The 11,338-nt window shown below is 42.0% G+C and overlaps 1 protein-coding gene across 1 annotated transcript; it reads right to left on the reverse strand.

Moving 5' to 3' along the window:
- Window positions 1-7,763: 7,763 nt before the first annotated feature.
- LOC149290365 (uncharacterized) lies at window positions 7,764-11,028 on the reverse strand. The gene is made up of 2 exons (XM_089489312.1): window positions 11,025-11,028; window positions 7,764-9,530 (listed from the first exon to the last, which is right to left on the reverse strand). Exons 1-2 carry the CDS (start codon window positions 11,026-11,028, stop codon window positions 8,296-8,298), a joined length of 1,239 nt encoding a protein of 412 aa, XP_089345438.1. The 3' UTR covers window positions 7,764-8,295.
- Window positions 11,029-11,338: the final 310 nt, after the last annotated feature.

The following is an 11,338-nucleotide window of genomic DNA, read 5'->3' on the forward strand; positions in this document are numbered from 1 at the left end:
AAGGCTATCAGAGTGGATTACAAATTGTTAATTAGCCATTTAGACATTATGGCTCTTAGCCCAGCAGACCCTTAAATTCCTTAAATCACGCTGCCTCCATCCAGTGAATTATAAAAGGGCTTCCCTTAACCTACACTGGGACCAGTTAAGGAACCTTATTTCTCCTTCTTTACTGATCTTCCAAAGCATCAACGAGCCAAAACACGTGTAAAAGGAGCATCGAGTAGTAGATACTCCAAGGAGATATTTACTATAAATAACAAAATATAACAAAAATATAAGTCCTACAAGATATTAAGAATCTTGCAGGTACAATATTTGTAAGTATATAATATTCAATTCATACAAGCTATTAAATAAATAAATAAACCTAAGCGTCCAATTCTGAGACTAACTTCCAAGATCCGCTCTTTAACTCTCTCTCTCTCGATCTCCAACCGACACAATTCCCCCAACTGTCTCTTGCTCTCTCAGGCCTTATATCTCCTTCTCATGGAAGCTTCCAGAAGAACCTTCATCTTGCTCTCTGATTGGTCAAGAGAGCCTTCTCTAGCAGTGATGTCATTCTCTGTGGGATGTGGGAGGGACTGGGATTCCAGCCAATGGCAGCCCTCAGAGTGTCTTCAGGAGGACATCTTCTGTTCCTAAAAGAGCATTGAACGCATGCCTTTGAGACAGGGCTTGATTCAGTGAGGCTCCTGGTGAAGGCAGCTGGTTTGGAGCCACCATGAAAGGAAGCCATTCCTAATGGCTGAATATGTGGTCTTCCTATTTCTATTGCCAGGGAAGGGAAGAGGGCCCTGGAGTGTTCTCTGCCTCCAAAAAGAACTTGACCTCCAGGAATACTAGAAATCAAATAAATAAATAAATAAATCTGATTATTGGGTGACGCTGCCATAGATTTCTGTCAGTTTAGTAAAGCAGATTGGGAAGGCCTCCAGGGAAGAGCTTTCATTGCTAAACAAATACTCCCATCCCAGGAGAAATCTAGATGACAGGAACACAGATTGCAGCCTTGTCTTTTCCCTCTCACCCCATTCTTGAAGATCCAGGGAGCTAAGGAAAAGAGAAGGGAAGATGTTCCAATATCTCCCACTCTATTGATATCCTGAAGGGATCCAATCATATTTGGGATTCACCCTGTGCTTCCCTCCTGAATCACTCTCTGGATGAGGACCATTTTCTATTGCAGATCACCTTTTGAGATGTCGCAGTGTTCTTCACAGAAGAGGAGGAAAGGCCATTCTTGAGTCTGAAGCAGAAATCTTTATACAGGATTTATGAAGCCCTATGAGGAAGGACTTAGGGAACAAGGGATGTTTAGCCTGAAGAAGAGAAGGTTAAGATGTGGTATGATAGCCCTGTTTAAATATTTGATGTCATATTGAGGAGGGAGCAAGCTTGTTTTCTGCTGCTCCAGAGACTAGGACCCAGAGCAATGGATGCAAACTGCAGGAAAAGAGATTCCAGCTCAACATTAGGAAGGACCTCCTGACAGAAAGGGCTGTTTGACAGTAGAACAAACTCCCTTGGAGATTTTGGTGGAGTCCCCTTCCTTGGAGGTCTTTAAGCAGAGGTTGGATGGCCATCGGTCAGGGATGCCTTGATTGAGAGTTCCTGCATGGCAGAATGTGGTTGGACTGGATGGCCCTTGTGGTCTCTCCCAACTCTATGAGTTGTAATTCATTTTGGTTGCATCTAAACTGCAGAAATAGTCCACCTTTAACTGCCATGGCTCTGAGTGATATGGGATTCTGGGATTTGTAGTTGTGTGCCTGTACAAAGGCATTCCAGGGGAAGAATCACCGTGTGCTTAATAGACTATAGCAGTGTTTCCTAAACTTGTTCCCAGGATTGCAGCTTTCCTGTTTACTGACCAGTAAAGTCCAAACCACTTGGAAGACCAGAGTTTGTGAAACATTGGTCACTATAGCAAAGCCTTTGACTGCATATATCATGAAAGGCTATGGAAAACCCTTAAAGCCTTAAGTTGGTAGGTAAGAATGTCAATGTTAAGTAAGTAATTAAGAATGTTTTATGTTTGTGACTTTGTATGCAGTGAATATGCATGTATGTATATATGTTTTTTAATTTAATAAAAATGTATTTAAAATGTATTTAAAAAAAGAACATTCCTAATACAATATCGCCCTCTTGTGGATCCTCAGGGCACTGCAGCCTCCTTTGGCTTCTCACCAACTTCTATCCTGGAGCGCCATCTGGTGGCCACTCTTGGAAATTCACTAATAGCAATTAACCAAATTAAACAGTATATAAAACAATTTAGAAAAGTACAAGAAAAATGGATAACATATGAGCATATTGTGGAAGAAGGGGAAAAAGCGGTATTAAAACTTAAATCTAGAGAAAAATTAGAACAAGAAAATATAGAAATAGAATGGTTTGCATATAAACAATTAGAAGAAAGATTTAAGAAAGACATGAAGCAAGAAGGAATAGAGAAAAAAACAATGAATTGGACATAATAATATTAGAAAAACAGAAAAAGAAAAAGATAACAAAATATTATAGGGAACTACTAAAAAGAGATTTGGAACAGGAAGTGATTAAAGAAAACATGACAAAGTGGAGTCAAATAATACAACAAAATATATTCTTAGAAAACGGAATTGTCATGGAGGAAAACCTATAAGTTCACCATGGCACAGCACCTGAAAGAAAATTTCTTTAAAATGTTTTATTTTTGGTATTTGACACCGGTTAAGCTATCCAAAATGTACAAAAAGGTAAACAAAATGTGTTGGAAGTGTGGAAAAACAGAAGGAACGTTTTACCACATGTGGTGGGTCTGTAACAAAGCAAAGCAGTTTTGGGGGGAAATATATGAAGCAATGAAAGAAATGTTGGAAAGGAATTTCCCAAAAAACCCGGAGTTATTTTTGTTAAATATGACAGGCGTGATAGGAAGAGAGACTGAAAGAACATATTGGAAAATTGTGTTATACATGGTGACAGCAGCAAGGTTGGTATACGCTCAAAAATGGAGATCTACACAGACCCCTACATTAAAAGAATGGACTAATAAGTTGTTAGACACGAGAGAGTCAGACAGATTGTCTAAAAGGTTAAAAGGAAAGAAAGAGGAAGAGGATAAGGATAAAGATGAATGGAACATAGTAATACGGTATGTGGAAAGAAGAAAAGAAAGTTAGTAAAGGGAAAATAAAGGAGAGAAATAAGAAAAGAAAAGGAAGATTAGGAATGTAAAGAGGTAAAGAGCGAAAGAAATCACTTGTATATAGATATATGTAAAGGAAGGATGATGATTGTAAAGGAAAATTGAAAGAGTAATATGTAATCTATAAAGGACTATATAGGTTGGAATGTACTAGGATGTGTACAGGGGGGAGGGGAAGGAGGGGAAGGGTAAGAGGGTGGGGGGTTTAAGGGGGGAAAGGGAGGGAAGGGAATGGGATAAGGGAAGGTATAGACGATATGTATGATCTTTTATTGATGATTACTGAAAATAAGGATGTAAAGAAAAGAAAAACCAAATAAAAATAAAATTAAAAAAAAAAGAATATAAAACAAAAACATGAAACAAGCTAGACAAGGTAACTGTTACATGAATTTATAATTGGTTGACCGGCCGAACCCAAAGGGTGCTCAAGAATGACTCCTTTTTATCCTGGAGAGAAGTGACCAGTGGGGTGTCCAGTGGCGCTCTGTCCGGGGCCCAGTGCTATTCAACATCTCTATCAATGACTTAGAGGACAGAATTGGGGCCATACTTATCAAATTTGCAGATGACACCAAATTAAGATGAGTAGCTAATACTCCAGAGGACAGGATCAAAATTCAAAATGACCTGAATAGACTAGAAAGCTGGTCCAAAGCTAACAAAATGAAATTCAGCAGGGAGAAATGTAAGGTACTGCATTAAGGGCGGAAAAATGAAATGCACAGATATAGGATGGGGGACACCTGGATGAATGAAACTACGTGTGAAAGGGATATAAGAATCAAGTAGACACAAGTTGAACATGACTCAACAGTGTGATGCAGTAGCTAAAAAGGCCAATGCGATTAAAGGCTGCATCAATAGAGGTATAGTGTCTAGATCAAGGGAAGTAATAGTGCCACTCTATTCTGGTCTGGTCAGGCCCCACCTGGAATATTGTGTCCAGTCCAAAGGAGGGCGATTAAAATGGTGAAGGATTTGGAAACCGCAATGGAACAGTCTCAAAGCTTCAGGCAAAGAGCATCAGACTGAAGTCACAACGGGACAGTCTCAGTGCTTCAAGCAAGGAGCATCAGTTGCCCTCAGTTTGCCTCTGACATCTTCCTCCTCCACATCTTTGTTATGCCCAAGTTTGTAAGGGCAACCTGTTTAACCTGAGAGCGTGTAATGAAAATGTCTCTTTCTGTGGACTTATTCAGAGCAGGGCTAACACAGATAGGGAGACACCAAATTTGCATTTAAACACTATACATGTAACATTTATTAAATCACAAACATAATACAAACATTGATTATCAAGAGCTCTTCCATTCACTCACACATCCATACAATACTCTCACACACTTTCCTTCCGCCAGACATTGATCAGTTGTCCTCGAAGGCTGGGGATGACATCGTTGCCGCGTGGTTGGTGCCAACAAAATTAGGGTGAAAGCCAAGGCTCCTTATACTTTTCTTCTCTCTGGCTTTTGGCTGCTAAATTCTTGCAATATTGCAGCCCATTACTCAACTTCTTCTTTTCGGGAGGAGACAGCTGTTCAAAGGCAGGTCGTTCTGTTCAAATTAGTCCATTGTCCTGTCAGTTCCTCTTTATTGTGACTCAGGAGAAAAGGCACCTTCCCGGTCATAGTTCGACACACCTGAACATCTCCCCGCTTCAGCTTCCAAATTCCTCAGCCTTTCCTCATCTCAGTTGCCAAATCCCTCCTTCACATCAATGCTCTGCGCGGAACCATCTTGTTTAGTTCTTTAGCTTGTTTTAAAACACCATTCCTTGGTTCTTTGGTTCTTCAGCTCTGGGTTTAAGTCAGAACTCACACATTTCTCTTACATCTTTAACTTGGACACCATCCCCTTCATACGGTCCTTTTATTCCTTTCTGTCTTCCTCCATTCGATAAACGTCTACCTGAGGTTCTTCTATCCTGGGGCAACTATCAACTGACTCCCCCACTGCCAGGTCCCAGGCTGTCACTCTGCCCCCAACGGCCTTCCTTTCCCCAGTCTGGGGCCAGAAACCCAAATCCTCCAGTGGTGGCCTGGGTGGTGTGAGCTTTAGGGGGTTTCCCAGTCTTGGGCTTGGCCCCTAGTTCCTCTGAAGAAGGCACCTGCTCCTCCACCTCCGGGATCTCCAGAACCACCGGGTTCTCCAAGAACTCTTCTTGTTCCTGGGTCTCCATTGGAGTTAAAACTGTGAGACTTTGCAAATGGTGAGATCTGGAGTCAGTCCTGTGCTCAAAAAATAAAACTCATTTGAAACAAAGGAAGCTTTATTGATGAATCCAGGCAGAAACATCCATTAACACCTTTTTGCAAAGTCTGAAGTCCAAAGGAACTTGCTCCCTTCTTAACCCACTCAGCCCCTCCCTAAGCCAACCCCCAATTCCTAAGCTAAAGCAACACAAGCGGAGGTTGCATAGATACCAAGGTTGTCTATACTCCCCTTCCCTTCTCCCACACAGCCTCACCTTGAAGAGCGCTGTTCCCAAGCCAGCTTCACTCCTCCTTGAGAACCATCTCCAGCTGCAACCCCAGCCCCTCTCCAAATGCCCTCCTTCATCTAAAAGCCACTCTATCTGTCTTTCTAACATTTCCCCCTACATGCTCTCTATAACCCATCACTCTACACTACCTGCTATGAACTACAACTATAGCTCCTACTTTAATAACCAAACCCTAATATTTTATTCTTTATGGCAGAACCCTTATACACTGTTTCTGACATGCAATGGGCCAGTCTCAATCCTTCAGGTAAAAAGCACCACCCTGAAGTCACAACAGTACTGTCTCAGTCCTTCATCCAAGGAGCATCAGCCTGAGGTCACAATGGGCCAGTCTCAGTCTCTCAGGCAAGAAGCATCAGCCTCAGGTTGCAATGGGCAAGTCTCATTCAGGGAAGGAGCACCAGCCTGAAACCACAATATGTCATGAATAGCTTTATTCATGCATTTATTCATTTGGGATTTATGCCATAAAGGTTATAGGTTTAGATTAGAGTTAAGATAGATGGGATTTATGGTGGGTTAAAATAGTATGTATATGTGCTTTAATAGAAGATACTAGAAAGAGGTAGAGAGATCATGGCTAAAGAATGTCCTTGTTTGCTAGGATTGGAATGTGTGGGAATCACCCTTCTAACAGAGGCTTGAGTTTAAAAGACTGGTCTCTGTAAAAGGAGGGGGAACATAGTTATTAGTATTGTTATATTGTATTATGTTGTTATGTGTTTATGCTTATTATATTTTCATATGGTATCATATTAGATTGGGATTGATGGGGTTTATATATATATATATATATATATATATATATATATATATAGTCAAGCCATAATGTTAATTAAAACTGTTGTGTGGCTGAGTTCTGTGGTCAAAAGTCACAGGTGCAGTGATTGAGAAAAGGCACATGAGAGCTTAATTGTTTTTAGAAACGCTGCCAGAATCCTGGCTGGGAGGACATTGTGCAGGAAAGGGCTATCCAGTTAATTAGCTTTATTGGTTAATGGGGTGAGGTTGATATGGTTATAAAAGTGATATATCCATACTTTCTTTCATTCCTGACAAAAAAGTCACTTCTATTACATGTATCTTCTTCAATAATAGCTGTTCCTTTTTCAAAGTACTGCCTTTTGTGTTGCAAGAGGGGCTGCAATTAGGACCCTGACAGATATCTCTCTCCCCTTCCATTCACCCTTCTATCCCAAAAGAGCTGCAGAGCATACCAAACCAACTACAGAACCTTTCCCTGCTCTTGTGTAATGCCAGGTCAGTCAAAAATAAAACACAGATAGTCCATGATCTCCCACTGGACCAAGAGGCTGACCTGACTTGTTTCACGGAGACCTGGCTGGGTGATGATAGCTCAGCCACCTGGGATCAGGCCTTACCAGCCGGGTTCTCCGTCAGTGAGCAGGTAAGGGGATGTTGCTTTGGTCGATGAAGACAATCTTGCTTTGGCCAGGATACCTATCCGTACGATGGACCACATCAAATGTATTTGCCTCAGCTTAAAGACTAGGGAAACTCTGGGGATTCTGTGGGTTTACTGTCCGCCCCGTTCTTTAACAGACTCCCCAGCGGAGCTAACACAACTGGTCTTTGTGCTGCTGCTGGATTTGCCTAGGTTTTTAGTCCTGGGCGACCTCAACATCCCCCTGGATGCGCCTCCTCAGCATGGCAGGGATTGCCAGGGCCTAGATGCTGCTGCTTATTCCTCTGGAGGCCTTTGCAGGAAAGGAAGTTATGCTCTGTGGGTTCAGCGGCCTCCCCTTCCTTCCTTTGAGGAGACCGCAATAGAGCCCAAGGTGCAGAGCTGGACTCAGGAGGGAAAGGCAGGAAAGGAAGGCTCTGCTTTGGAAATAAAGATCTCTCTGTGTATCCTGTATGCTTGTGTGTGTGTGTGTGTGTGTGTGTTTGCCTCTTCTGTTCTCATGGCTGGGAATGGAGCTAAGGGCTGAGGAGAGAAGAAAAGGCCAGTTTCGGGCAAATTCAGAACTTCTGTGCATCAAAGAGTCCAATGTGTTGAAAAAGCAAAGAACTTTATTGAGAAAACAGAGTCAGAAATTCAGTGTTTCAGCCAGAACTGCCCACGCCAAGCAAACATTACATTAAAACCCCAACATCTAAAACTCCACCCTCTTCCAATCCTAGCCCCTGCCTCCAATTCCCACAGTCTATGCCCCACAATTAACAAGCTCCCTTTGCCATTCCCAGAAACTAACCCTTTCTGTCAATACCTGCCCGCAAATTTCTTCAGCCAACTTCCTCCACATTGCAAAAGCTATCATTCCCATAACTATTCTACACATCTATAACAAATCCCAGCCCCCGAACTACCTAACCTATACCACAACCCACAATCCCCAGCTAAATTTACAACCCAAAGTAATTATCTATACTATTAGCAATTAAAACCTAAAAATAACAAAATACAACTTTAGAACACAAACAGACATATCGACAGACAAAGCTTACAAACAAAATCACAAGGGCCTTTTCTTGGCACCACTGGATTAAAAATATATTTTTTCATAGAATATTTCATAGAATGAAATATTTTTTGTATTCATTATTGATAAAAAATAATGTTAATTCACTACTGGGATTTATATGGCTTCTCTCCTGTGTGGATTCTCTTGTGTCTCGCTAGGTTTGACCACCGAGAAAAACCTTTCCCACAATGCTGGCATTTGTATGGCTTCTCTCCTGTGTGGATTCTCTGATGTCTCACTAGGTGTGACTTCAAAGAAAAACATTTCCCACAATGCTGGCATTTGTGTGGCTTCGCTCCTGTGTGGACTCTCTGATGTCTCTCTAGGACTGACTTCCGAGAAAAACGTTTCCCACAATGCTGGCATTTGTATGGCTTCTCTCCAGTGTGGACTCTCTGATGTGTCACTAGGTGTGACTTCCGAGAAAAACATTTCCCACAGTGCTGGCATTTGTATGGCTTCTCTCCAGTGTGGACTCTCTGATGTGTCACTAGGTGTGACTTCCGAGAAAAACATTTCCCACAATGCTGGCATTTGTATGGCTTCTCTCCTGTGTGGACTCTCTGATGTCTCACTAGGTGTGACTTCAAAGAAAAACATTTCCCACAATGCTGGCATTTGTGTGGCTTCGCTCCTGTGTGGACTCTCTGATGTCTCTCTAGGACTGACTTCCGAGAAAAACGTTTCCCACAATGCTGGCATTTGTATGGCTTCTCTCCAGTGTGGACTCTCTGATGTGTCACTAGGTGTGACTTCCGAGAAAAACATTTCCCACAGTGCTGGCATTTGTATGGCTTCTCTCCTGTATGGACTCTCTGATGTATCACTAGGTTTGACTTCAAAGAAAAACATTTCCCACAATGCTGGCATTTGTGTGGCTTCTCTCCTGTATGGACTCTCTGATGTATCACTAGGCTTGACTTCTGAGGAAAACATTTCCCACAATGCTGGCATTTGTGTGGCTTCTCTCCTGTGTGAACTCTCTGATGTCTCTCTAGGCTTGACTTCTGAGAAAAACATTTCCCACAAGGCTGGCATTTGTATGGCTTCTCTCCTGTATGGACTCTCTGATGTATCACTAGGCTTGACTTCTGAGGAAAACATTTCCCACAACGCTGGCATTTGTATGGGTTCTCCCCGGTGTGAACTTTTCGATGCATGACAAGGACTAACTTGTAGGCAAAAGATTTCCCACAGTGCTGGCATTTGTATGGCTTCTCTCCAGTGTGGACTCTCTGATGTGCCAGTAGGACTGACTTGTAAGCAAACTTTTTCCCACAATGCTGACATTTATGTGACTTCTTTCTTGTGTGGATTCTCTCATGACTGACAAGTGATTCTGTAAACAAGGAAAATGACAGACAAGACAATCTCAGTGTTAAGAGAAGATGTTATCCCAAGATTTAGCCCCACGTTCACCCCTCCCTATTTCAGATTAGATTAATAAAGTTGGTGTGAGTGACCTGAGCATGACCCTGTTCTGGATGCCCCCAAATCCATATAATGATTGTATCCTTACTCATAGGAGCTACCAAAGAAGAGATTGAGGGACCTTTGATGAGGGAATCAGTAGAAGCAGATAGTCAAAGGACTGTTGAAAAAATATTCCATTAAACATGTGCAAAAATACTTTGATTGACAGGTGGAATCATATCCTGTGAGACTGCCATAGAGTGCTGAGTCAGAGCCCAAGGCATGATGCAAGGTAACTGCAGAAGTCACTTCATGCTGTTTGGCTCCAGGAGATAACTCACAACCAGTATACAGCTCACATGCAGATTGGTGTGGATTGGATTGGAGTTGTGTGAGCAAGAGATGGTGAAGTTGATGAAAGTCAGAGTAGAGCTTGCAAATATTTGTATTATTTTGCAACTCAAGATAGAGAACCTCCAAGGATTTAAATGAAACCAATTGTGTTTCTGATTTATTTTTAAGTGAAAAGTGGTCGGTGCATTGCCAATATCTATGTCTGGATATTTGTTTCCATACTCTGCTATGTTATTCTTGAGCTGCATCTGGGAGTGTCACCCTCAGATTGCGCTGTATATTGGCTTTTGAACGCAATAGGAATTCAGAGCCAAGAAGGACAGAGAGCCGGTGTGCTAATCTTTTTTGTCTTAGATATTTCCACCAAGCATCCATTGTATTCAATTCGGTTTCAAACCATTCTCTCCCCCAGGAATCTTTCTAAAATGATATAAACCTTTTTGAACTCTCAGTTTCTAACCCAAGAAACAATCACAGAATAAATATCTGCCCTGACTGGCTGTTCTTTGACGTCAGTCCAATTACAGACAGACAGTCTGTAGCTTTACATTGCTAAACACCTCACTACACTCACCAGCCCCACTTGCCATTGGAGTTACTGACTTCTCTCCCCTTTCTGGACCCTCAGCTATTGCAATCAAGATCCATCTAGGTAAAGTTTTACCATTAGCAAAGCCTCACACTTTTCACCCACCTTTGTTACTAGTTCTTGTGTGTGTGTGTGTGTGTGAACACCTATATCTGTACATGTGTGTATATTGCTTTTCCCCTAAATAAAACATAAAAACCTATTTCAAATGCCCTTGGAGTTCTGTGTGCTTCCGGGCCTGGTATAGTTGAGCTGAATCCCAAGGTTATTTTTGCCCCAACCAAACTATATGTCTGCTTTCAGCTAAGTACCACATTCCCCTAAAAGCATAGCTCTTGCGGGTGTCCTTCCCAGACTCCAGCATTTTGGGTAACAAAGGGCCTCTGGAATCAACCATGGAGCTAAGCTCAAGTTGGAAAAGAAACATTAGAGGAAAAGCAGGTTTGTGCCCCGCTTTCCTCCCTTCATGGATATTACTCATAATTGCTTAATGGAACCCCTAAATATATCTACAAACAAGGATTTGAGTCGATTCTCAGAAGTTCTCTCAAACCAGTTCTTAAAATCTGTCAGGTTCGTGGCTGTCTCCCAATCCCCAAGGCCCCTCTCCTTTGGTGTCTCTCCAATAGTGCCTCACTAAACTACAAATTCAGATATTCTACAGGATGTTGCTATCACAATTAAACTGCGCTTGAAAGGGATCTAGGACTCCAAGTAGACCACCAGTTGAACATGGGCCAACAGTGTGATGCGGCAGCCAAAAAGGCCAATGTGATTCTAGGCTGCATCAA

Source organism: Sceloporus occidentalis, unplaced genomic scaffold (genome assembly GCF_023333645.1).
Source record: "Sceloporus occidentalis isolate IW3139 unplaced genomic scaffold, rSceOcc1.0.p SCAF_39, whole genome shotgun sequence".
Lineage (NCBI taxonomy): Eukaryota > Metazoa > Chordata > Lepidosauria > Squamata > Phrynosomatidae > Sceloporus > Sceloporus occidentalis.